We start from the raw sequence: 27752 nt of genomic DNA, 5'->3' as shown, positions 1-27752 counted from the left end.
TGCCTGGTGGGTTATGTGGACCCCCTGGGATCTGTGGAACACCAGTTAGGACCCACTAATCTAGAAAGTAATTGTCAGTGAAGATCAAGTGAGAAAGTGTTTCAAAATGGGAGAAAGTATCAAAGGTCAAGTGCAAAACATCTGAAGGGAAAGTATGTACACTTTAAACAAAGTTCATTTTTCCAACTTAGCCATAATACAAGACCAAAATATATTTTAAGCATCACCGATTCCCCCCACACCTGACTGAAGGCATTTGTTCATATGTAATATCAAAGGCAGCATGCTGATCACCCGTACTTTATTTGACATCACCAAAATAAGGATCTGAATAACAGGTCTGTACATGCAAAGCTTCCATCATAATTTTGGTCATTTGTTCATATCAATATCTAAAACAAAACATAGCCCATGTCTAGTGGTCAAGCTAGGTTAGAATTAATAAAAGAAAGCGGAACTGAAGTATCTGTTGTCATAGTCACCAGAAAACTACATACAGCACAGGTAAAAGTATGCTACAAGTGTTCTCTTTCAAGCACAGCAGGCAGTAAACAGAAAGGGGCTTGGTAATTCTCTCAGAAAGCATTTCTAAGTAGACAACATTTGCTGAAGATGGTCACAAAGGAGGACCATTGCCGTTTTCTCCCCTTATAATGGAAGTTTAGTAAACAGCATGGAGCTCACTTAAGATAATGAAGAATAATTCTTCCATATTATTTATCCTTGGTAATCTGCTTTCAAATGTATTTCCATCACAAATAAATTGAATTATGCATTGCATTTCTTTAGAATTCTGCCTCCCCACACAGAAGCCTCCAAAGGAGTTCAGGGCATGATCAAACTATTATAAATCCAGTAATTCAATTGTGTCATGTTCCCCAGGGAAATGTCCCTTCTGAGACACAGAAACAAGGGGTCCACTTGTTCCCGGATATGGTTTTGGAACTGCAGATGCTACCCAAACAGTGTGTGTTGTGAAAGAAGTCTGCATACCTTCAACCTTGCTTCTCTTCTTGGCTCTTTTTGACAGCCAAAAGCTCAAAGGAGTGGGGCAGTGGGGTTAGAAGAAAATCAGAGGAGGACTCACACTTCTCACCTCCTGTCATATCTATCCAACTGCTATCAGCTGGGACTTGATACTGATTTCTTGGCATCTGCACCTGACTGCTGTCCTCTGTACCTTCAGAGCAGCTAGTCAATCCAGACCTGGAGGTGGATTCAGAGCTGCCATTAGACACAAACTACTTGTAGAGAGCATGCCGTCCCAACTAAAGCTGATGTTTGGTCATGTGAGGCCACTTCAAGTGGAGAAATGACAATGCCAGCACAAGGACACCCTCCTACCTCCGGGTATATTTGTAGAGGCAAGTGTGCTCCATTAGCAAGCAGGACTTTCAGAGGAATAACTAGATACAATTTTGAAAGGCGATTTCATCAGCTTGTTTTCTATAAAACATAGTGTTAGAGCTCAATACATTTTTAAAAGGAGGAAGAAGGGTACAGCCAAGAATCGCAAGGCAAAACTAAGTAAGTCATTCTTGCAAATTAGCAATTGCGTTGATTGCTTTTAAAAAGTAATATGATTTCTACTCAGTTTGCTGATGACAATGTAGTGTACACACACTCAGAGGATAACCTCCAAACCATCCTAAATATCTTTGCAGAAGCTTACGAAAAGCTTGGCTTATCACTCAACATCCAAAAAACCAAAGTGTTGCACCAGCAAGTACAAAATAACCCCTCTGCAGCACCACAAATCCAACTCAACGTGTAACATTAGAAAATGTTGATCACTTCTTCTACCTAGGCAGTTATCTTTCCACAAGGGCCAACATTGCTGCCGAAATCCAGCATCGCCTTAGCTCTGCGAGTGCGGCTTTCTCCCGATTGAAGTGCAGAGTGTTTGAGGACCAGGACATTCACAGGGAAACCAAAATGCTTGTTTACAAAGCTACTGTACTACCAACCTTACTATATGCTTGTGAAACATGGACCACTTATAAACGTCATCTCCAACTCCTTGAAAGATTCCAACAATGGTGTCTCCGAAAAAAATTATACATCACTTGGGAAGACAGGCGAACTAATATCAGTGTACTGGAAGAAGCAAAGATCACCAGTGTCGAAGCAATGATTCTTCAACATCAACTTCGCTGGACTGGTGATGTTGTGTGGATGTCTGATCATTGTCTTTCAGAGCAACTACTCTATTCCAAACTTAAAAAAACACTGACAACTGGGAAACACTGGCCTGCGAGGGTTCTAATTGGAGAACAGCCTTTACAGAAGGTGTCATGGACTTTGAAGACACTCAAACTCAGGATGCAAGGGAGAAACATGCTAAGAGGAAGGCATGCTTGGCAAATCCACACCGTGATCAACTCCCGCCTGGAAACCAATGTCCCCACTGTGGAAGGACGTGTGGATCCAGAATTGGCCTCCACAGTCACTTATGGACTCATTGTTAAAACCATTTTATGGAAGACAATCTTACTCAGCTACAAGTGATCGCCAAAGAAGAGGAAGAAAAAGTAAACAGAACTCAGGCAAGGGTGCTACCGGGGCTGGGAAGAGCTGTTCTGTGCACTGGAAGAAAAGCTCTCATTAACACATTCTTTTATTCCAACCCAAAAAGAATGTGTGGGGACCATGATCCAAACTGGAGCCTTAGCAAGGGACAGAAGAGTTAAGGCCCCCTTTTCCCAAGGGCCAAATATGGATTGGGTTCCTTTCCCCTGCTATTTACCTTTATATAAGGCATTTGTGCTTTACTAAAAGATGCTTCTTAGAAATTTCTTATAAAGTTTCTAAGAAAGAAGGTGGTTCTTCTAAATGTTTATAAATTGCTGGATAGCTCTTGCTATCTGCTGATTCTTTAATACATCTTTCTTTATAATTCGGATTTAGCTAATAATGTATGGATAACTTCAGTAGTTTTAATATAACACACTTTTTTAAAAAAAATTGCTTTTCTGTTTTATCATGTCATCAATGCATACTGTTACAGTCATACATAGGATAATAAGAAAGAGAAATAGCATAAATCTAAGACATCTATATATGAATATAACTTATTTCTCCAATTTATTTGACTCTTATAAACCTAAACTTTTACTCCCACTGTTTCCCTGGTTTCCTATCTGCTATCTTTTCAACTATATTTTCTTACTCTACTAAGTTGTTTTCATTACCTTACAGTATCCTACCTTGTAACCTCTACTGCTGAGTATTTTTGGTCAGCAGGTTACAATTATTTTTTTGTTATAATATTTTTCCATATAATCTATATATAATGTCCAGTCCTCTTTTAAATTATTAGCATCTTTATTTCTTAATCTATTTGTCATGCTGCCAAATTCTTTATATTCTAATATCTTAAGGTGCCATTCTTCTCATGGGTATTTGGAAAATGTTCTTCTAAACATTTTTTAAAGTTTGTTATACACTGTCCCCCAAAATTCTTTTACTGTATTCTACAAGACCACCATGAATGGTAAAATGTGTCGGTTGTTTCTTTGCACTTCCAACTTAGGTCACTTTTTGCTCTAAACATTTTGGCTCCTTTAAAGTAAAGGTAAAGGTACCCCTGCCCGTACGGGCCAGTCTTGACAGACTCTGGGGTTGTGCGCCCATCTCACTTAAGAGGCCAGGGGCCAGCGCTGTCCGGAGACACTTCCGGGTCACATGGCCAGTGTGACATCGCTGCTCTGGCGAGCCAGAGCTGCACACGGAAACGCCGTTTACCTTCCCGCTGGTAAGCGGTCCCTATTTATCTACTTGCACCCGGAGGTGCTTTCGAACTGCTAGGTTGGCAGGCGCTGGGACCGAGCAGCGGGAGCGCACCCCGCAGCAGGGATTCGAACCACCGACCTTTCGATCGGCAAGTCCTAGGCGCTGAGGCTTTAACCCACAGCGCCACCTGTGTCCAGCGCCACTTTGGCTCCTTTACTTGGTGTCAAACACCACCTATGAATCTTTTTTAAGTAGTTCTCTTTTAACGCATAATTAGCAGTGAATTTTAAATTTGTTTTCCACAATTGTTCCCACAAATTCAAATCAATATTATGACGCACTTATAAGATAGGCAGACACATATAATATAGACGGAGATATACTTACTTTTTTAAAAAAAAATATCCATGCAATTGCTAATTGCATGAATTCCAACTAATTTGGCCCTCAATTATATGTTACATTGACATATGCATATTTACTTGAGAGGCTGGGAATAAGTCACATGGAAGGCAGACATTCCTTTGGCCAACATATTCATTACAGTCTAGAACCAGAAGTAAAGTACTGATAGCCATCAAAACACAGAGAGCACAGCAATCGATTGCAGCTCTATGTTTCAAATCTTTATGATAGAATGCCTCCATTATATTGGTGGCAAAATACAGTGAGTTAACAAGCTTGTGAAATTACCTGAGTACTAGGGATTAGGTCTCACTGGATATATGATTTCTTCATATCTACAGGGTTTTTTTAGTTGAGCACTGAAGGAACTATCAGCATTACATTACAATAACTTAAACTTGGGATAAATTACTGTGATTTAAATACTTCCTTCTATAACAGTTCAACATGCTGCATAAACTGTCAATGCTATTCAATGAAGCCCATAGGAGAGCAACTACTGCTGTGTAAATACTCCCTTTATTAATGTTTAATTCTCTGCAAAGAGCTTAAAGTTGCATGAATATTATATTGTCGGTTTGTTTAATTTTAATATTTGTATACTCGTGAAAAACATTCCATGAATCAGATAAGATAACCAGATCACATATAGCTTAATAACTAATAGAAATGGTGAAGGAATTAAATTCAGTTTGCATTTAAAGGTGAATTTAACTCATTGACACTTTCCAAAACAACAAGAGGACCAAAACACAGACATCCTTGGAAATTTGTACTTATTTGAATTTTCCAATGCAACTTCTCCAATCAAGCAACGCTTACAAATGCATGTATTAGAAAGCATGCATTAAAATGAATATATTCATTAAAATAACATACAAAAATGCATTCTATTGGGAGAAATCACTTGCAAAAATGTGTACATTAGTTAAAACTGCATACAAGTGTGTTTATCGGGAGAAATTTGCATTAAAATGCTGATGAATTTTGAGGGTGAGCTTTTTAAAATAGTGTGTATATATATGAAAATTGCTGCAGAAACACGGAAGAAAAAGAGAAACTGAGAGAATCAAAATTAACTGACCTTTTTATCGCTAGTAACTAAGGAGCAGGAATTTAATTTGACTCAATGTGTCAATATAGGCATATAAAAAGCAATATTTGTAAGTATAATGTTCAGATTATTAAAAAGACCACATTATTCTAAAAGGAGAAAAAATAGAAAGCATCAAACAAGCGCAGGCTGGTTCCTAAGATAAAAGGTCAGAGTAATAATGAGTTCTTGGCCATTTAAAACTTCTGCAGGATAGATTTAATTATAGCTTGCTGATTTCTTATTGTCTTTAATAAAGTAGAACCCAGAAGAAGAAACATTAAACCATCAAAATTAATTTTTGTCACTTAAATGTTAACATTCTTCCTTGAAGGTTGAGAACAAGAATGTTCTCAGTGTGAAGAAATTATATGATCAAAGAAATTGGGAGTTTACAGCCTCAATAAACTCAGTTTTATTGATCTATATGAAGGAGAGAAGAACTTATTGAAAGTTCATGTGGGGAAAATATTGACCTTTCATCAGTGTGTAGGCAGGCACCCTCCATAATTCTAAAGTAGGTAATATTATGTTTGGGTGTGGATATACAGTACATACAAGTCTTCGTTTTGGGACCAAACACTCACCTGTCCACCCGTTTCATCTCCGCGCCCCCACCCTCACACAAGCTTTATTATCCTGGTTTGTTAACTGACAATAAATCACAGTGGCTTGATTTCAACAATCAAATCTCCTCTTAATAAGCCAAGATATGAGTGTTTTATGCACACATACAGAATCTTTACTTCTCCCTTTGCATGAGATGTGATTAAACCAGAAGTCTCTACCTGATTGTTGTTTCATGTTTTCGCTAAACTGAGAAACTCTGGTACCAGCTTAGCAGCAAGCCAGGATATTAAATCATGCTTTCAAATACTGAAACTATTATTAACTAGAAACTTCCCGACTTTATTGTTCACATCATGCAGGGAGGAGCCAGGGAATTCATGTATGAACAAATCTCAGATGCTTAAGTCAAGATATGGTCATCTAAATTCTGCATCTGTGTGTGTGTGTTCATTATAAAATGAAGATACGATGCTTCAGAAGGGTAAATCATTCATTATTCTTAAAATGCACTTTGGGCTTTCTAGACAGCTAGATTTTCTAAAAAAACATGCGGGCAAGATTGTAGCTAATACCCAACAAACAAATAATCATACATCTTAGTCTTTCCAAACATCCCACTCCGTGCTCTAACTGTGGCCATTTTCTTAAAAAGCAAGGCTCATGATGCCCATAACTGCTAGCTTAAGTAGATGCCATAGTCTAGTTTAGATGTAACAGCAAACTATAGTTTGTTGCTGCATTTGAGCTCAACCAAACAGCAATTTGCCCAAACCACTTTGTGAACAAGCCACTTTATCAAACCAGAATCTGATAGGACACAGAAAAAAAAAACCCCTCTATTTGTTCCTATAAACAAACGGAAGATTGATAACTCCTCCCCTCACATGCAAAGGGAATAAGGGAACATACAGAGTAACAAAAAAACAGCCCCTTGTGTGCAGCCACCATTTATGTCACAGATCCCCATCTAGTTGGAAATATATTAACAGAAGCCTACTTCTGTACATACAAGACTCTTACGTGTATTTGGGAAAGTTGATCTTAATAATCTAATAAACACATTTGTCCAATGTTTAAGTGGAAGAAGCGTACATTGCCGCAACATAATTTTTAATGTGACGTGCTATAAACTACTTATCTTGGAAAGAAAAGTGTGAGGGGAAAACAAATGAAACTACATATAAATTCATAATTAAGGATAACTGAGGTTTTACTTACGGTAAATAGAAACCAACAACTGTGGAGTGTGTGAAGTAAAATCCTTTTTTGGGGGGGGGGGAGAAATACTGTGTGTAAGAATAGGTATACTTGTCTACTGAAGACAGTTTAATCCTCCACTAAACTGGATTATGTCCATTTTATAATGCATTTTTAGAAAGATATAAGAAGCTCAAAATTTGAGAGAAGATGGACAAAGGTAATATCTGATATATGCTGTAAGGAACTGGGAGCATGTAGCTTTGACAGAATATTATGAGCAAACATGACAGCAGCTTAAAATATTTGAAAGGATGCTGTAAAGTAGGAGGAGAATGATGTAGCAGGGTCATTGTAAGATGGACAGAAAGAAATAAGTCGTGGAGAAGCAGGTTATGGTTGAATATACAAAAATTGCTTCTTTCTAAGTAAAATGGGTGATAATAAATATGATACCCAGGGTAGTTGTACAATTTCCTTCCCCTTTCTTTTTTAAAAAGGAAATTGGACAGGCTTTGGTTTGAAATAGTTTAAGTGAAGACAATTTGTCTATAGATGAAGGTAGAACTAGACACTCTTCTATGCTTTCCCCCTAATTTTATGGTTCTCTGGTTTCTAAAACCTTGTTATTGGAAAGACTACAGGCCAGCTTACATAAAACATTTTTCGTCCACCCTAATAAACTCATTTTCTATCTACAATCTACTATTGAAGTTACAGGAGCACTCTTTGACTTGAGGGGGGAGAGGAGGAACACAAATCCCTAAGCTGTTTGTCTATGATAGCCAAAGAAACAGATAATATTTGCATAAGTATGTCTGGCAGATTACAACTTCATAGGTGGCCTTTTATCCCTCACTGTTAAGAAAAAGAGTAGCAGAATCTCTCCAAAAGAAAGGGAAGGGGCTAATGATAGCTATAGTATTCCAAGGGCTTATTATCTCTTTGCTAGCTTTGTCTACACCTAACTGAAAAAATCAATAAGTACAAATACATACATACATACATACATACATGCATGCATACATACACTGCATAGTTCTTGTTTGCATATCATTCTTTTTTCAGATTATAGGAGAGAGTTTCTTTAGAGTAGGTACTCAATCAAATTTCTTTATCAATCAAATTTCTATGTTCTTCCTCATTTTGATATTAGTTTTTAAAACACTAGAACAGAACAGAGCTAAAACCCTTGTCACTCTCTTATATGTTGCTTCTGCCTTCAACATTTGCCTCACTTTCTGTGAAACACCAGTCTACAAATAATCCAGTTTTTTTCAAACATATGTTGTCTTAAAGGTAAAGGTAAAGGTAAAGGTACCCCTGCCCGTACGGGCCAGTCGTGCCTGACTCTAGGGTTGTGCGCCCATCTCACTTAAGAGGCCGGGGGCCAGCGCTGTCCGGAGACACTTCTGGGTCACGTGGCCAGCGTGACGAAGCTGCTCTGGCGAGCCGGCACCAGCGCAGCACACAGAAATGCCGTTTACCTTCCCGCTATAAAGCGGTACCTACTTATCTACTTGCACTTGGGGGTGCTTTCGAACTGCTAGGTGGGCAGGAGGCGGGACCGAACGACGGGAGCTCACCCCGCCGCGGGGATTCGAACCGCCGACCATGCAATCGGCAAGCCCTAGGCGCTGAGGTTTTACCCACAGCGCCACCCGCGTCCCTCTTATGTTGTCTTAGTGAGACAATATTTTTAATCAATAAATATTGACACCCACAATCAAAATGCTTCTGATCAAATAACAGCCATTTGAAAATAGGTAAAATTATTTTTTAAATGCCATGTTGGCACACAAATACACAAGTGGACTGAAGCAGAATGGACTGATTTTAATGGGCTGTTGTTTTAAAAAGATATCTTGTTTAATATTGTTATTCAGTGCAGACATTTTGGTAGGCCAATGGTTCATAATAAAAATCCTATGATATGGGGACTTGCGTGTAGGTGTGGAAGCCTGTTAGCACCAGAACTGCATTCCTTCATGGGGAACCTTCTGTGGACCACATGACAGTCTTGGAAATGACCACAGCCACACCCACACCCCATTCATATACATCTATGCAAACCCCTTAACCCCTTGCCATGCAGGAATCTTTTGCCCAACGTGGGGCTCAAACCTACAACACTGAGTTTATACCCACCCATATATCTTTGTATCCTAGGCTGCATTTGTGATTCTTAAGATAATATTTTAGTTTCCTGTTAATTATGTTGCCTTGAATGTATACTTTACATGTGACTTTATTCAGTAATATTTTATTCTGGTTTGTTTTATTTGATGTTTTAATGCTTTGTAAACCACTTTGATTTTTTTCTTTAAAATATAAAGTGGTATGGAAATGAAATTATTATTATTATTATTATTATTATTATTATTATTATTATTATTAATTGCAGAGCATAAATGAGTCTGTTTTTTATATAAAGATCATTTGTTTTAAACAAAATAAAGTTCTCTGCCTTCCACAGTGGTGGAGTACACACACACACATCCATTTTTCTAACAGACACCCCCTCCCCCCCCATTTTTTTTAATCTGTAACACATATTTACATGAGAGATTAGATATTAAACTACTGGTGCACTACAAGTGTGGGATTCTTAGCAAACAGAAAGGCCATAGAGCAAATTTTGCTTCATTTGCAAGATGAAGAGCCAGCAGCAGAGCATCTCCAGGAAAGGGTGAGAAGGAGCCTTACTTAAAACATCCTGGAAAGCCGGTCAGTGTGGACAATGGTGAGCACTATGGACCAATGGTCTGATTTGGTATATGGTAGCTTCCTATGTTCCTATTCATTTAAATACATACATATCACATATGTTGGCTTGTTGGGTGCAGTTTGAATTTTCTGAGCAAGGATAAAAGTCAGAGCCTCCTGGATACTATTCTAGCCAACAGGTACTTATAGCAAGCCCAAGAGGAGCAGAGAACTATTTTAGTTTGCCTCGCCGAAGAGCTTTCATTCAATATTGCATTGCGTTTCCAATGCAAAGGTAATCATAGCTGAGAACCATGTTTCTGCAGCTTTTTGATGGCCCCTTTATTCAATGCATCCTCCCTGGGAATTTACCATATACACTGCTCACTCTTTTCCATTCCCATCACCCATTCCCCCTGTTTTCCATTAGTAGAGAATGTTATCTCTGCTTCACAGGCAACTGTGGGAAACCGGACCAGGGGTGGTGGGGAGTCTGCATCTAGCTGGAGTGAAAGAATAATTGTGCATCCAGTCCAATGTATATTCTGGGTTGTCCTTATTAAACTAACAGTTAGCCACATTTTCTTCAGGATGAAGACTAGATGATTTGCCATTTTTTACACAATGTGCTCCTTATATGGAGCTGCAATACTTGAAATAGTACACAGTCAAGCTGACATCCCATTTCATAAACAGAAATAGACTGGCATTTCTTCACGATATTGTCAAGTGTACTGCAGCTCAGGCGCTGTCAACAGTTTGCCTTACTCACTGAGTATAGCACAGTACTAGATAACAGATTGGAGTGACACAGGTCAGGCAGTAAACAGCTTGTCAAAGGCATCCTTGAACCATAAAAGTAGATTAAGAAACACAGGGGGAGAAAGAGCTGTGTCTATACAATGACTATCTTTCATTGTAGATCTGCATGAAATAAGAGAGATAGTTCATCTCAAGCAGCTTGCATAGGCCAGCAGAAGGGGGAACATGTATAGAAGAAAATACAAGCTTGTTTTGAAAAGAAACCTGCCAATGCATTTGTCAGGAAGAATAGTTTGGTTCCAAACTATTGATTCCAAAACTAACAATGGGTTTGATGAATCAGTTTGGAAGACGGGCAAAATGGGAATTGCTGTCTCCTGCCCCCACTGCTGCCATACCCCACCAACCACTTCTGCTGTCACTGCACTCCATACTCCGCCACTTCCACTAAGACTGTGCCCCAGCACTTGGGGTGAAGCAGGGCACCTCCTCAAAGTGTTGCTGCTTGGCTTTTCCCCTGGGGGGAGCCAATTGGCAATGTGGCACCCTGAAATGCCTAACACAGTGGGAGCCAGGGCACTCCTTAAAGCATTGCTTCTCAGCTTCTCTGCTTGGGAGCAGGGAAGATCTGTGTTGGGTGCTACACAAGTGATCACAATCCAGCTGTAAAATTGTATTCAGAGCCCCATTAGCTAAAGTGGTGCTTCAGATTAAGAACAGTTTCAGGTTAAGAACGGCTCTCCGGAACAAATTAAGTACTTAACCTGAGGTAGCACTGTACAGTAGTTCTACACTAGACAGCACATCCACTAAGTTAACTAAAGTTTATATGACTATGAAAACTGCAGCTAACTTTTTCTTTAAAATCCCAACTGTAATAATTTGTTCATAGCTGCAATAATGTTGAGTCTCTCTCACACACACTTTTAAAATTTTATACTTAAAGCTATAAAAAATTTAAATGGAATCCTTGGGGAGCATAATTTCATAAGGAAAATAGAAAGAGACAGCCTGATATTCTGGCAGAAATGTCTTGTTAACTCTAGAAACTTTTCCCTAAATTAATTTACATTTTAAACAAGGAGGCAGATTGTTTATAATTTTGCTATTTAGATTGAAATGAGAAGATTGGTTCAGATATACTGACTTGTCTTTGCATCCAATCCAACACACACATAGAGAGGGTTCTTTATTGCTTTGAGGTCTGACACACCAACACCACTTGCCCAGCATGGCTGTTGAATAAAGCAATGTTCCTTTCTGTGAATAAGGTTCATGTTCATTCAACAGAAGCATTTGATATACTAGATCCTGAAGCTGCTATGATGAACAGGTTTTTACAATGTAGAGCAGCCACATTTCTAGTTGTTATCCGTACAATAGTTTTAAACTTATACGTAGAGTGGATTTGAATAAGAAGGGTTCTAGCTTCTGGTCAAAAATAAAAGTGGCATTATTAACTTTAAAATCTCTGAATAGCTTCTTTTTTGAATATTTGAGAGAAGTGCCCCCCATTACTTCTTATAAACAGAGATCAAGAGAAAATTGCTTTTCTGGGGCCAGGGGGACACTCCATTTATATAATTCCCCTCACATGGAAGAAGATCTGCTACTCTGGCCCATAGCAGAAATGTAGAAAAGCATTCTACTTTGGTTTGCAAGTATGAGAGATACTGATGGTATCTTCAGAAGGAGTCATGAGAACTGCAAGGGCACATTGTCCACAGAATTCACTCAATATTGATACTGGCTGTTCTACAGTCTTCTTACAAAACTAAACACAGCATACTGTTGAAGGAAAGCAAAGACAGTGGCACCTCAGATTAAGAACTTAATTCATTCTGGAGGTCAGTTCTTAACCTGAAACTGTTCTTAACCTTAGCTTTAGCTAATAGGGGCCTCCTGCTGCCACCGTGCTGCCGCCGCACAATTTTTGTTCTCATCCTGAAGCAGAGTTCTTAACCCCAAGGTACTATTTCTGGGTTAGCAGAGTCTGTAACCTGAAGCGTCTGTAACCTGAAGCATCTGTAACCTGAGGTACCACTGTATATTTCCTTCTCCTAAGTTTCTAGTTAATGTATGTGTTGCTTTAAACCACATAAGGGCACTGTTTATCTATTAACCTAACCAGCACTTGTTTGTAAACTTCTCTGTCTAAGTTAACTCCAACTTAAAAGCTGGGTCATTTTTTTCTGTTGTTCTTTACAGACAAAATTTCTACTTTTTATTTCCTATCTCTACTCATCCTATAAATAGTCCCTGCATGAATAAAGCCTCTGAACTCCAGAAACTGTGACTACCTCAATATAATTCATCTAAGCTGCAAAGTCTGCTAACACATACACATCCCAAAGTGCTTTTTCTAATCTTTAATGTTATTGCAACAAACCAAGTATCACTTGCTAAGTGTTTACTTCTTCATTTCTTTCCCCACTGGAGTGTTTTAAAAACGAAGTTGAACCTGGTGTTGATTTAATTATGTGAAATAGCCCTTACTTTATGCACAATTATTGGGATAAGAACTCTGAAGACCATGGGCATAGCCAACATTAAACCACTTGAATTATTCTTGATGGAAGATATTTAAGTGCATTCTTAATTCATCTGTTATAATCTATTGTTCTTGAAAGTGCTTGATCTGGGCCAGAGTCTATCTTTTTTATTTAATACATTTCAAGTTTTCAAAAATTGACTAATTTACAATTTAAAAAATATTCCAAAGACAACATGCATTATGCCCACCAGAAGGTATTCCTTACCCATTGGGTCTAAAGTCAGGCAATGGTCTATCCAAGGGGAGACGATCACTCAGGTAAGCATTGTAGCCATAATACTGGAATTGTTTGAGGGCAATACGTCTGTTCTCGGGGCTCAGATCCTGACCCCAGTGAGCAAAGAGGGATGAATCAGTAAAAGCCTCTGCAGGATTTTCTTCTGGTTTCAGAGGTGCTTCTGTAAAACAATAATATATATGATTTTCTTTAACAACAACAACAATGCAATTTAGAACTTTTATTTATACAAGGTAATATTCAGGTTTGGTGCAAATTTGTAAGTTTTTACAATGCTACTGTAATATTTCACAAGATCAAGCCTGGTTGGCATCCGTCTGTCTCAGGAGACAATGGAGGAGTGCGCCTTTGGGACTGAAGTCAATCTGTTGGCAAGCCAGACTTGGCTAAACACCAGCCTGCCCTAGGCTGGCTATACAAAAGCTTTCATAAACAGGTAGCAACCATTCAATGAGCCCAATATCTTTACTCCAGAAAGATATGTATCTAACTACACAAAGTCAGTCTGCTATCTGGTCAGTCTTTAACAATAGCCAAATTCTGGCACAGGTGGTCCAAAACACTGCCAGGTTTAGCATGTGTCCTGATTATTCAGTGTGCAAAGCATTGGAACTTCAATCCTAAAAAATTGAACAGCCGCAAACGCCTGCAAAGCTGGCAGTGTTTTCACACTGCAGATCTATTGGCACTTGCAGGTTTTACTGATTCAGTGGCTTCTAAATGTTGTTGTGAAATATTGTTTATTTAAATTAATTTTCATGACTTTTAAAAAGGATGTTTGTAGCTCGCCTTGATGAGTCATTGGCCTGGTTTGTGCATCATACTAAAGACGTGGTTTATAACAAACCACAAGCTGTTCCACAGACAATTAAACACAACATGACACTCTCTTTTTCAAACGTTTATTTAGTTTTCCAGCTACTCTTGTCATGTGCCTTTGTAACCGGTTGAATGTTTGGGATGTGGTGGCCAAACTAACCATGATTAAGGAAAAGTGCTGGGTTCACATGCGACACCAAACCATAGTTAAAACAAAGCAAGCCATTAACAATACATGACTTCAGATTATAGTTTGTTGGCAATAAGCAAATGATAGTTAAGCCACTGAGCAGGATTTGGATATCATAGTGAGCCATGGTTTAATAAACCATAGTTTAATAAACATAGACTTAGCATTATCTTGTGTACTAAGCAGTTAATAAGATGCTTTACTTGTGCCTTTATTTTAATTTTATTTACTTTACACAGGGCCATAGCTAGGTGGTGCTGAGGTGGGACATAACCCTAAAATATAAACATTGATTATTGCCTCATGAGAAATGGTTTTAAATACAGTGAATTGAATGGGGGGAAGAGTTGGAGGAGAAGCAGAATAAGAGCTAATTTGTCCATGGCTAGGTGGCGCAATCCGGACAGTTCTGCCAGGCACACAAGATCACCTAGCAACGGCTCTGGTAGTACATATAGTAAGAGTAAACTCAATCCTTGCTAAGACAGTGTTACTCGTACATCAGATTAAAGTGGGAGATATTTACAAAAACATCTCATAAATCAGTAAAGGTAAAGGGACCCCCTGACCATTAGGTTCAGTCGCGGATGACGCTGGGGTTGCAGTGCTCATCTCGCTTTATTGGCTGAGGAAGCCGGCATACAGCTTCCGGGTCACGACTAAGCCGCTTCTGGCGAATGGAAATGCCATTTAACTTCCCTCCGGAGTGGTACCTATTTCCCGCCGGAGGAAAATCTACTTGGATTTTGATGTGCTTTTGAACTGCTAGATTGGCAGGAGCAGGGACCGAGCAACTGGAGCTCACCCCGTCACAGGGATTCGAACTGCCGACCTTCTGATCGGCAAGCTCTAGGCTCTGTGGTTTAACCCACAGCGCCATCTGCAAAACACAGTAGCCATCCCCAAAACACCTAGAATCAATATCTGACAATCTGAGGATGAAACCCCGCCTCACTTTATTCATTTCAAAGTGAATAAGTATGTTAGATATCAAAAGTGAATAGTTATCTTTCTTGAGCTAACAATCAAGAAAACATAATAAAGTATTCAGACACATCTATCTCTGCTGAGGCCTTTGTATTTTAGGGATATCTATCAACTTGCAAGGGACGCGGGTGGCGCTGTGGGTTAAAGCCTCAGCGCCTAGGACTTGCCGATCGAAAGGTCGGCGGTTCGAATCCCTGCGGCGGGGTGCGCTCTCGTTGCTCGGTCCCAGCGCCTGCCAACCTAGCAGTTCGAAAGCACCTCCGGGTGCAAGTAGATAAATAGGGACCGCTTACCAGCGGGAAGGTAAACGGCGTTTCCGTGTGCGGCTCTGGCTCGCCAGAGCAGCGATGTCACGCTGGCCACGTGACCCGGAAGTGTCTTCGGACAGCGCTGGCCCCTGGCCTCTTAAGTGAGATGGGCGCACAACCCCAGAGTCTGGCAAGACTGGCCCGTACGGGCAGGGGTACCTTTACCTTTATCAACTTGCAATAAATATTAGGCACTATAGTGCCTATCACTCTGATGAAATGAAAAAGGGAAGCCAAATGGATGATATTATCCGGCAAGTAATAATAGGTACAATGTCAGTTTCTCTCTGCAGCTTTCCCTGCTATGTAAATTCTGACCAAAGACCTATGACTGGGCAGAAGCCCATAGAATCTAATACATTAATATAGCATATTATGCCAAATATAGAACAATATATGGGATGGGTACAGGCTCTATGAATAGAAACCCAGCACGTGCTACAGTTCAAAGATCTGTGCTCCCCAAAATACATTACTTCCCTCCAATACTCACAATGACTTTCAGTCAGATTGGCTTGTATTCCTTTAAAAGAAAAAAGAAGAGGAAATGTGTTCCCCTGCCCTCTGTGTGTGAGTAACCAAAAATGGCTGGTATATTGAGAAAACAAAGAGGTTTTTGAAATGCAAAAGCTGCTAGACAGCGTGTCAGGTCATGGATAATCAATGAGACGTTATTCAGATGCAACACTTTACTGTGACTTGACATTTCACAAGTCGAGCCCTTCCTCATAATTTATTACAAGAACCTCCAAGACCTTGAATGGTATTTGACATAATATAATATAGTTTAGCATCCTGCAAGCAGCTTCTCTGGATGTAAAATACAAAAATGTGGAGAAATATTTCCATAAAATAAATGCATCTCCCCAGCTGTACAGATTCAGAACAGTACACAGGATGAAGCTTAACGTCTGTAAACTGAAGCTCACATACAGTGATCTTCCCCCACATACACAGGCACTTGGCATGTTTTTAATCTGGACCATTTAAATTATTTATAATCCACAACTTTGTTGTACTGGAAGAAGGGAAACAGTGTTAATTCTTGGCTAGAAGTGAGTTCCTTGTGCCAATGCAAGAAAACAGCCTGGTTCACACATAATGCTAAGTCTATGTTTATTAAACTATGGTTTATTAAACCATGGCTCACTATGATATCCAAATCCTGCTCAGTGGCTTAACTATTATTTGCTTATTGCCAACAAACTATAATCTGGTCATGTATTGTTAATGGCTTGCTTTGTTTTAACTATGGTTTGGTGTCGCATGTGAACCCAGCACTTTTCCTTAATCATGGTTAGTTTGGCCACCACATCCCAAACATTCAACCAGTTACAAAGGCACATGACAAGAGTAGCTGGAAAACTAAATAAATGTTTGAAAAAGAGAGAGTCATGTTGTGTTTAATTGTCTGTGGAACAGCTTGTGGTTTGTTATAAACCACGTCTTTAGTATGATGCACAAACCAGGCCACTGACTCATCTCACACTGACACAGGGACTTAAATGCCCAGTCATATAAGCCACAGTTTGTGGCCTTGCTTAATTACTTGCCAATGCAAAAAAGTAATTATAATTAAGTACCAACATTCCTATGTTCATCAAAGCTACAAAATATAATGTGGTTGGGATATAATGCTTACTGACCAGTTCTGTAGCATGTCATAGGTGTACAGGACACACACACATACAAACATACACATTAATTTCTGGAGTTCCTAGAAAATACAAAACCAGCAGCTAGTTAAGTCACAGCCATACATTCTTCAATTCAGATACATTTGCCAACAACAGCTCTTTATTAATGCAGTTCCACACAATGTACTCTAGAAAAAATTCTGTAGACTCTTTTGATTGCTGTCTCTGGAGACTGACTGAGCCACACAACAACTCCTACACTATCACCCATAGGCCCAAAAGGCAGCTTCAGCAGGCAAGATAAAAATATATATGAGGAAAACAGCTTATGTAATGACACTCTCTACCATCCGGGATCATAACTCCTGACTTATGTCAAGAAGCTTGTCCTTTTATCTTTATTTTTAACATAAATTGAGAAGATTAAGCTGTTGGCTTCTTCTGCAGTGCCCTTCTTCCTCCATCCCCCACCACGACTCTGACAAGAGACTAATGAAAGACTGGTAGCTTGCACTGGCTTTCAGTCACCTAAATATGTAGCACTTCTTAATCTGTCAAGGCACTTTGCTTCTGCTAAATCCTGGGATCAGCTCCATTTCACTTCGGGGACGAAAATCATGCCAAACCCTCATTTCAGATGAGAAACATGACCTTGACAAGCCTATTAAAAACAGCTGAATATAACAATGTGGAGCATGCATTACTTAAGGTAGTGCCTGGCTAATTTGAAGAGGGCATATATCTCATTTTCTCCCATCATGTGTTACAAGGCAGAATAGCAGCCTTCCCCAGCCTGGCGCCCTCCAGATGTTTCAAAATACAACTCCCATTATGCCTGACTATTGGCCATGTTGGCTGGGGCTGATGGGAGTTGTAGTCCCAAAAAATCTGAAGGGCATCAGGCTGGGAAATTCTGAAATATAGATGTAAGATACATGCATTAATATACAAGAGCAGAGATTCCATGTTCACAGTTTTCTGGGTTTATTCTTTCAGGTTTATTCTGCCAGGTTAAAAAAACCCCTATTGATTAACTTGCTTGAGTTTAATGTAGTCTGGGTTCGTATTTTATATTCCATCTATATTCAAGTGCCTCTTCCTTCCGGTTATTCCTGCACTAAGCTGCATCTTTTGTACTGCACATGTGAGGTGTGTGCTTCTTAAGAAAATCTAAAGATATATGGCTTGGTTTCCCCCAAGCCCTCCTCCCCTTTCATCTTCGTTGAGAATTGCACATTCGTAAGTGTCAATCTCACCTATGGTTTTCTATGCATTAGAATTTCATGTGTTATTTTTTTCATCACAGGGAATGCTTGGACTTTGAATCTGTGAATATGATATACAGAGTATATAGAGTATAATAATCAACAGTCTTTAACTTCAACCCTTGACCCTGGGAGATATCACATAAACATGACAGTCACAAGATCCAATTTGCTAACATTTCTGAAGCATATTTTGTTGAAGGGGAAGCCTGATTTTTGTTTTTGGCTTAACACCATACTGCCCTGAATGTGTACCAAACATCCACATAGATAATTCAGGTCAGATCTTCTTTCTGATGCCCTGAATTCTAGGTGAAATTGTGTCAGTAACATGAGGTTACTGTGTTCAGTCTGAACTTACCAGTACAACAGTACTACAGGAATTACTGGACTCAGTCCTTAGCTCACAGTGTAGTTTAGTGTTTGGTGGAGACTGTGCCCCCTTAGAATTTCCACTCCTCTCTCCAGCACCACTTGCCAAAAAGGCCACTGCATAAGGTCAGCAAACAGAAAGGATATTGAAATGTTGGATTCTTCTTAAGTTTAAGACTCAGAGCCATTTATTCCTACTTTGCTTGTTGCTTTCTGTTCCACAACTGCCTCTTAGAAGTAATAAGCTGGGGGAGGTGGTCAAGACAGCTAACAAAATATGCAAGAAGGAAAATAGCAGCAGCAGCAGCAACAGCAGCAGCTGTGCACTAAAAGACAAGCTCATTTGCTTCTGATCCATTAGAAGGGGAACTCTCAGAAGAGGTTATGAGCAGGTCTAATCAGGAAGGAGGGCTTGTCTTTTTGTTTTGTTTTATGGATGTAGTGGATTTATTTTTCCTTGAAAAAGGGTTTGGGAAACAATATATAATGTCATATTTTACACAGCTGCCATTCTTCTCCTGTTCTCCTTCCCTAGTTCTAGCCTTGGGAGGGAATTCCCCTGTTCTTGTTGTCCCTTGGATTCAGCTAGTTTTCCCTAATTGATCTCAGAAACACATCAAGTAAGTACCGGTAATTCAACTGCTGGTTCTATGTGACTGACATTGCAGAATGCAGAAAACTGCCTTATATTGAATCAGGCCTTTGGTTCATCAATGTATACAGTGACTTGCAGCACAGATTTCAGATAGCAGTCCCTCCTAGCTCTACCTAGAAATGATAGGAATTGAACCAGGAACTTTTTGCAGATAAGGCAGATGCTCTAGCACTAAGCCATGGCCCTTCCCTATACATGACTCAATACACTTCAGAGCTCCTTTTTTGCCTTGTCAAAACAGAAGTTCACAAAGACCAAGAATAACTGCCACATACACAAATATGCATGATGCCCTGATGATTTTATTTCCTCCTCCTTCCTCTCATTCCACCGGAACAACTCCTTAACAAAGTATTTAACCATATGCATAAAGTTTAAAGACATGATTAGTCAACAGAATTAACCTCCCGAAGACTTCAAATTAGGCATGTGCTTAAACATCCTGCTGAATAACGAACTCCAGGAAAAAAACAAACCAAGGTATTCATGCATATCGATTGCTGCTGTTTCTGTGAGGGAAGAGAAAAGCAGCTTATGCTGACAGGCGGATGTAGACTGCCAACCACAACACAGGCAAGGTACGTAGCTCTTTGAGAGCTGTGCTTGCTTTATTCAGCACTCCATTTAGCATCAATGAGCACATTTACCTGGAAAAAAAGCTCCTCTCCAGTTAACACTACAAGGGTCAGAACTCAAATTCTTAGTCACAAACAAACTGATCTACAAGAATGTGTGTGTAACATAAGCTTGTCCTCTGTCATCAGTCCTTGATCTCAGGGAACTTGCATTTGACATCCAAAAGAAGGTGCTGTTCTGAATATAAGGTTAGTATAGCATTTAAAATTGAGGGGAGAACACAGGGAAGTACCTGCATGAGCGGAAGTATTTCCACTTGCACAATGGGACTTGTGCACTGTATACTTTCTTCTCCTCTCCCCACCCCCTTGACCCTCCCCATGAGCCCTTTAAATCTTCTCCAAAGAGTAAGAGGACCCTACATAATAGATTTTGTGGGGTGTGCAGGGGACTAGTGGAAGCTGAAGATCCACTACATGAACAGAAGTCCAGCTCACAGAGTGTTGGATTCCAGTCATATGCCTCAGTTGGCATAAATATGAGAGAGTACAGGATAGGCTCCATACAAACCTGCCCTTACCCATCCCAGTTTCTTTTTCTTCTTCTTTGTTTATTTTAATTTTGACAAAGTAATAATCATAAACAGGAATCTCTACAGAATGGAAGTGCATTTTTGCACTTCTGCATATGTCACAGTCAGAGACCTCTATTAAATTAACCCCATATATTGAAAGATATATGTTGGTCATACGCCACATTTTTCTTTTTAAGGTCAATTTTCTCTTTTCTTTTCTTTGAGAAGCTAGTAACATTTACCAGTGGTTTCTCCTTGTCTGTCTGCAGATTCCCTTTTCAACAAATTCCAAGCAGCAACATTCCACTGAATGAGCACCAGAGGAATAGCCTTTAAAGTCTACAAGTAAGTGTGAGCCAATTGTAAATTTAGAAAATGACATTTCAAATGTTGCCCAGCTAGACTGATTCCTTCTATCCCACTGCTGACATTTATAAAAAGGAACTGTGTTAATTTGAAGCTCTACAACACAGTCTCTGAAGATTCATATATCTTTCTTGTTATTGTTTTCAAAATGGAAGGTGGTTAACTAATGTAAGCACTGCTGTGAACATTTTGTACAAGTGGCACAGCAATTCCCATTACAGCTGCTTGCCCAGGGTGTGTTTCTTACTTCCCCCCAAAAAACCCTCACAGGATGAGGATGATGACAAGGATAAAGAAGCATAACAGATTGATGGTATTTGTGCACAGCAGTTGTGAACAGCACTGCCAGACCTATGGTATTAAAATAGTGCAGGGAAGGCTAATATATCCAGTCCGAAATGTACTAATTTAAAAAGTATTTTATACTTGCAGTTTTCATAGCTTCACTGTGACTGCTTTTGGATGGTGTGTTACTTTAAGAATATTGCTGGAAGCACTTCAAATGTGCACTTGACTTCACAGTGGGAATTATCACATATACCAAAAGCCACAGCCCTTTGGCATAGAAATTGCTTGTGCAAAGCCAGTCTTACACACTCACATCTCTTTGAAACAGACATCTTGTCTCATGCAGTCTTCAACGAGTGACAAAAATCATGCAGCAAATTGATCTGGCTGTCATTAATTCCCCCACTTTCTATGAACAGACTGTAATGTACACCTATGATATAAGAGTGACTCATTGCTTATAGATAATAAAGTCCTCCAAGACTAGAAGCCAATCAGACTGCAAATTCCCATCTACTGGTAACTATTCCAGGGACAATGAGGCCTGATGGACAACCAGGAGGATAGCAACACAAACACATGGCTATAGCTGATGCTTCAGCCATTTTATTCATGCAAATCTATGCAAATCTTATCTTTTTTTTCCTTGTTAACAAAGTACACAAAAGCAAAGCAAGGTGCTAAATAATGTCCTGAAAAAATGTATGAAACACCTCTCCATTATGGCCACTATACAACTGAGCATACAATACCCTTTGTAAAGCATCTGTTATATTTCTAATTTGTTTTAGTTTGAACCCAACTGGACATTGGGCCCTTACGTTCCCCTAACCATCACACTAGCTAATCAGAAATACATGTTTATGGCAATGTGCCTGCCATTACTGCCCACATAGTTCCCAAATGAGATATCTGGTCAAATGCTTCAGGGAGAATCAACAGTTTCATTCTCTTTTATGAGCCAAAATTTCCTCCCAATTAGCTCTGTTTTAAAAGAAGATCAAATTGTATCAGATGTTAGATGTGCCAGTGAAACCTGCATTAAAGGGGTTGATTTGCATTTACCTAGCACTGTAGAACTAATTCTCTTTTGGTAGCTCCAATTTTCCATGACTAATTTGTAGTTTCTTAGTAAACTAGACCCAAGGTTGTTATTTCGGAATGTGAGCCGGAATCTTCAAATCAGCAGATGGGCTGGGATTCTACTCTCAATTTTCTGCACAGTGCCCAGGTAATACGCTTCAGGTGATGAGAGGATTTCTGTCTGCTGTAGCCGGTATAGCGCTGATGGGTCCAGAATTTGTATTCATTGCAACAGTTTTCTCTAAAAGAACAAATCCTAAATGCTGATTCCTAAAATAAAGTCAATGGATTTTATATGAAGGTAACCCTTTCATTAACCTTGAGAAAAGAGTCCACGTTATTTACTGCATATTTGAGGAAGCTTCTGGTTTTTTTTGAAGTTAGAAACAGTTACCACAGAAGTAAAACATCACACTGAGGTACAGAGACAATTAATTTTCTGTGATCTTCTCTCCAAACATCTTGACTGTAAGGTGATGTGGCATTCTTCTCCCACAAAACATAGCAGAGAAGAGCATAACTATTTTCTCTAGGAAATATTCAAGAATGAAGTGTGTACGTGTGCATGGATGGGGGTTATTTTCTGGTAAAATTCCCATGAAAAACAGCATGCAAACAAGTCCTCAGTTTCGTAAAGGAGCTGTAGATATAATTTCAAAAAAACAACATTGAAAAAGCAAGCTCATAACCTCACAAAGCTATTGGTTGTGTGCTTTAACACATAAAATTAACAGTGCCTCTGTTAGTAATTTTTCTCTGCAATTTTTCTTATTTATTTGCTTAAACTGCACAGGGTATCACTTTACTCTGTGTCTATTACATTGAGTAGATTGGTTCATCATGTTGATGTGTTCTTCATTACTTCTCCATAACAAGAACCAGTATTTCACTTTGAATATTCATCATATGGAAACAATCTCCTTAAATATTATAAATGCTCTTGCTAAAATAATTGACTGCAATGAGGCCTTGAAATAAAGCTGTAAGAGAGGAAGTGTGTGTGTGCGTGCGTGTGTGTGTGTTATGCACAGCAGAAAGACCAGTAATGAGAGCTAGGAATTATGGGCAATGTTGATAAGCGAGAGTAATTGGATAAAATCATAGGGTAAAATTACTTTCTGATGGGCTCCTAGGCCCATAAATACCATAGTCATAGTTGCATTGCCGCCTTCCGATTTCTATCTCCCTTCCGCTTCTTGCCTCATAGAACAATGGCAATGGCATGAATACAAAGTTTTCCACATTAAGAGGGAGGGAAGAAGAAAATTTACTCATTTGGTTTCCTTCAAAAACAGCTCCTCTAGTTTTGTAATAGAGTATTAGGACACCTCTTCTCTCATCCAGAAAACTCACTTTTATTCCATCAGAGGAAGTGTCACAATTAAAATTTTAATAATAAAAGGATGGAGCCAAATGTGTTCTTGTTTAATTCCTTTGGATCAAAAGTAGTAATTCTGGGAAGCATTCATTATTGCCTTATGAAATCTTTGACAGTAAGAAAACAAAAATGCCATCTCTGCGTACAAAAAAGGAGGGAAAACAATGCAATTTTTTTTTCAATATTTACCTAGATTATGAGCTACCTACTTTATAATTCTGTACTTATCTCTTCCTGGGCTCTTGAAAAGTTACAGCAAGAACAAAAGCCAGCACTGCATGTGTCACAGTCAATCAAGGAAGAAAAAAGGGTTTCATTGAAACTCGTGCCAAATGCACAGATCTACCAAGTGCTATAGCTTCCTATGTTTTTTACCAACCTTACAAATATATTCAAATTCATTATTGAAAATGAAAAAGACATGACTGCATGTGTACAGTTACTTACAGAACAATGTGGATTTGGAAGTAAGCCCCACTGTGTTCAGGAGGGTTTGCTAACAGCTACGTGGATACAGAGTTGTAGCCCTACTGTTTCAGAATAATGCTAATACCAAAAATCCTGTCTGTCGTTGGAATATACAGTCTATAGTTGAGTGATGAAATACATGTTTTGCATGCATGCAAAATAACCTAGGTTCAACCCCCAGCACCTCCAGGTAGAGCTAAGAAATAATCCTGCCTGAACTCTGGAAAGCTGTGTACCTTAGGAGTAGCCAAAATGGTGGCTTCCAGTGGTTATTGGACTCCCAGCTTCTAGCAGTCCCAGCTAGTAGGACCAAAAGTCAGGGGTGGTGGGATAAGCTGTCAAACAGCATCAGGATGGAACCATGTTGGCAACCCTGGTTGATGACAATACTAAGCTAGATGGATCAATGGTCTGACTTGGAATGGATAACCTTCTTTTGTAGCATTGCCACAGACCGTTCAGCCCATACTGGGAAGCAGTTATTTTACCAGTACAATGTAGCAGTGCATAATTAAAACTGAATTGTACCAATTGTACCCATGGTGGCCAGTTCACACCATTAGAAGCAATGTCACAAAGCACCTGCTCATTGTGTTAGCAGATCCTCACCACATGCTTTACACTAGCAGACCATTTCAGTATGTGGCTTTCCTGGTGTGTAGCGGTGATTCTCCACAAGATGTTTTTTTTTAAAAAAATTCAGCATTGTGGTTATCTTTAAACAAAAGATGTTCCAATCTCAAGCATGCTTAGACATTTTAATGGCCCTTATTTCCTTGCTGATTGGGGAAAAAACTGGTCTGGCCTGCTCTTGTGCCTTTAACAGCAGTTTGATCTGCAGAAATGGGCAGCTGAAACTTTTTACAGCACAGTTGGCAGGATTGTTTGTAGATGAATGAGGTAATGTGAGGCAAAGGTTGAAAGTAGGAGGGTGTTGCCTCTGTTCTGTTGTAGTACTTTAAGCTAATTTCAAAATTATGAAGAGGTGGCATAGAAATATTAGATATACTTAGTTTGGTTAACTACCTTTTCTAAGGATTCACCCAATAATCCCCCCCCCCCAGGAGAAAGTGACACATCATGAAGTTATATGAAAAGGGTAATATTTATTTATTACTTCCATGCATTTATATATTTTCATTTTAGTATGTAAACTACCAGCAGAGAAACAATGAGCCACTGAAATACTGTAGGGAGGGATGCTGCTAGGAATGTATAAATGTGTCTCAGTCCTTTCTGGGATTCATAAACACTTTCTGTTCCAAAGCAATTCGTTAATTTTGCACAAGCTTTTCTTCCATTTTTTTATCCACTGATGTGGAAATACATGTAATATTTTTATATATGTTATAGTGCACAATTAACACTCCTACCTTAGCCATCAACAGTTATTTACAAATCAGTTATATTCCATATGTGTTCCCTTTCAAAGTTAATGAACTTCTAGAGGGATAGTCCTGTTAAGCCTTCTGCAGCAAAAGCAAGGGAGTCACCCTGTTGATACTTTGCTCTTTGTGCCCAATCTAACAACATGAATTTAAACAGGGACAAATGTCTGGTTCTCCACTTAGGCAGGATTAACCAGCTATACCAATATAAGATGGAGGAGACCTGGTTTGCCTGTAGGGGTTTTAGTATACCAGAAGCTTCACATGAGTCAACAGTGTGATGCAGCAGCAAAAAAGCTAATGCTGTTCTAGGCTGCATCGACAGAAGTATAGTGTCCCAATCAAAGGAAGTAATAGTACCATTCTATTCTGCCTTGGTCAGACCACACGTGGAGTACTGTGTCCACTTCCAGACACTACAATTTAAGGATGCGGTGGTACCTCAGTTCTCAAACAAAATCCGTTCCAGAAGCCCGTTCAACTTCCAAAACATTCGAAAACTGAGGTGTGGATTCCCATTGGTTGCAAGAGCTTCTTGCACTCAGTGGAAGCCACATTGCATGTTCGGATTCCAAAAAACATTAGAAAACGGAAGCATTTACTTCCGGGTTTTTGGCGTTCAAGAACCAAAACGTATGACAATGGAGGTGTTCGAGAACCGAGGTTCCACTGTATTGCAAAGCTGGAATGTGTGCAGAGGAGGGCAACCAAGATTATCAAGGATCTGGAAATTGAGCCTTACAAGGAGCGCTTGAAGGAGCTGGGTATGTTTAGCCTGGAAAAGAGGAGAAAGAGGAGGTATCATAGCCATCTGCAGATATCTTCAGAGCTGTCACATGGAAGAGGGAGCATGCTTGTTTTCTCCTGCTCTGGAGAGTAGGACCCGTACCAGTGGATTCAAGTTACAAGACAGGAGATTCTGGCTCAACATCAGGAAGATGTTTCTAAGAGCTCTTTGACAGAGGAACAGATTCTTTTTGGGAGGTTGGGGACTCTCCTTGCTTGAAGGTTTTTAAGCAGAGGTTGGATGGCTATCTTTCATGGATGCTTTAGTTGAGATTCCTGCATTGCAGGGGGTGGACTAGATGAACCTCTGGGTCCCTTCCAACTCTACAATTATATGATTGTGTGGATTACTATTACTATTATTATTTAAATTTGTATCCTGCCCATCATCTGAAGATCTCAGGGTGGTTCACAGCATATGCCTTCATTAAAGAGTAGTGCTACTTTTAACCATTAGAGGGAAAAGATGGGATAAGAATAAATAGATAGATGATAAAAATAAAAATAAAAAACCAAGTACGAGTTCTTTTTTAAAAAATGAAAAATGCAAGGAACTTTATACAGAAGTCTTGCTTTGTTAATGCATTCAGTGTCTGCTTGACTGTGCCTTAATCGTGTTACGAATCAAATATCAGTATTTTCCAGCTTGGTAAACAGCCAATTTTGTCAAAAGATGTCACAGCAAATACAGAGAAACAGCATTCCAGACTTTCTCAGTCACATTAAAGAGGAGTTTGGAATAACTGTATGATTGCAGTGTATTCCCATGCTACGAAACTAAGATTTTTCAAAGCAATAACTTGCACATCAATTTTAACTAGATTAAGAAACCACTTTGGTAGAATAATACGCTGACATTCTCTATAGCTTATTTTTATTATTGTCAGAAACACACACATTTACATGCAAACTCCTTTAACAACAGCCAGAAGAACTAGAAGCAAATGAAATATTGTCCAAACACCATTCAACCAGAAAATAAGGGATTTGTGCCCATGTGTGTGTGACACATAGCAGAGCCAATCTTGAGCATCAAGTATTCTGATGAAACAGAAAAAAGGAAGTCCCAATTTTTAGGGGCAAATTATTTTATTTATTGACAGTACTGTTGTTACTATAACTTATTTATCAATCACCTTCTAAAACACTGTCTCAAGGCAGTTTGCACACAAGTTACTGATATGATCCATAGGGCCTCATGATCCATAGTACCAACACCTTGAACTTGCCTCTCTAGAAAATATTCAAGGCAGTAAACAAATGTATAAAAGAACCAAACAATGAACCAACATTATGACTTAAGAAAGCTAAAACTCAGGACAAAAGCAGAAGCAGCCACCGCTGTTGGCGAAGCT

The 27752-nt window shown here is 39.3% G+C and overlaps 1 protein-coding gene across 2 annotated transcripts in view; it reads right to left on the bottom strand.

The window, feature by feature from the left end:
* The window catches only part of GALNT18 (polypeptide N-acetylgalactosaminyltransferase 18), a 334795-nt gene that overhangs the window by 105472 nt on the left and 201571 nt on the right, over positions 1-27752 (bottom strand). For both annotated transcript variants that reach the window (XM_081918367.1, XM_081918366.1), the window contains one exon: positions 13225-13417. In XM_081918367.1, coding sequence (XP_081774493.1) covers positions 13225-13417 — 193 coding nt within the window. The remainder of the gene's footprint in view (positions 1-13224; positions 13418-27752) is intronic.

This window comes from Podarcis melisellensis, assembly GCF_964234715.1.
Source record: "Podarcis melisellensis genome assembly, chromosome: 1".
Taxonomy (NCBI): Eukaryota; Metazoa; Chordata; class Lepidosauria; order Squamata; family Lacertidae; genus Podarcis; species Podarcis melisellensis.
The sequence above is the reverse complement of the archived record's forward strand: the minus strand, read 5'-3'. Positions and strand labels throughout refer to the sequence as shown.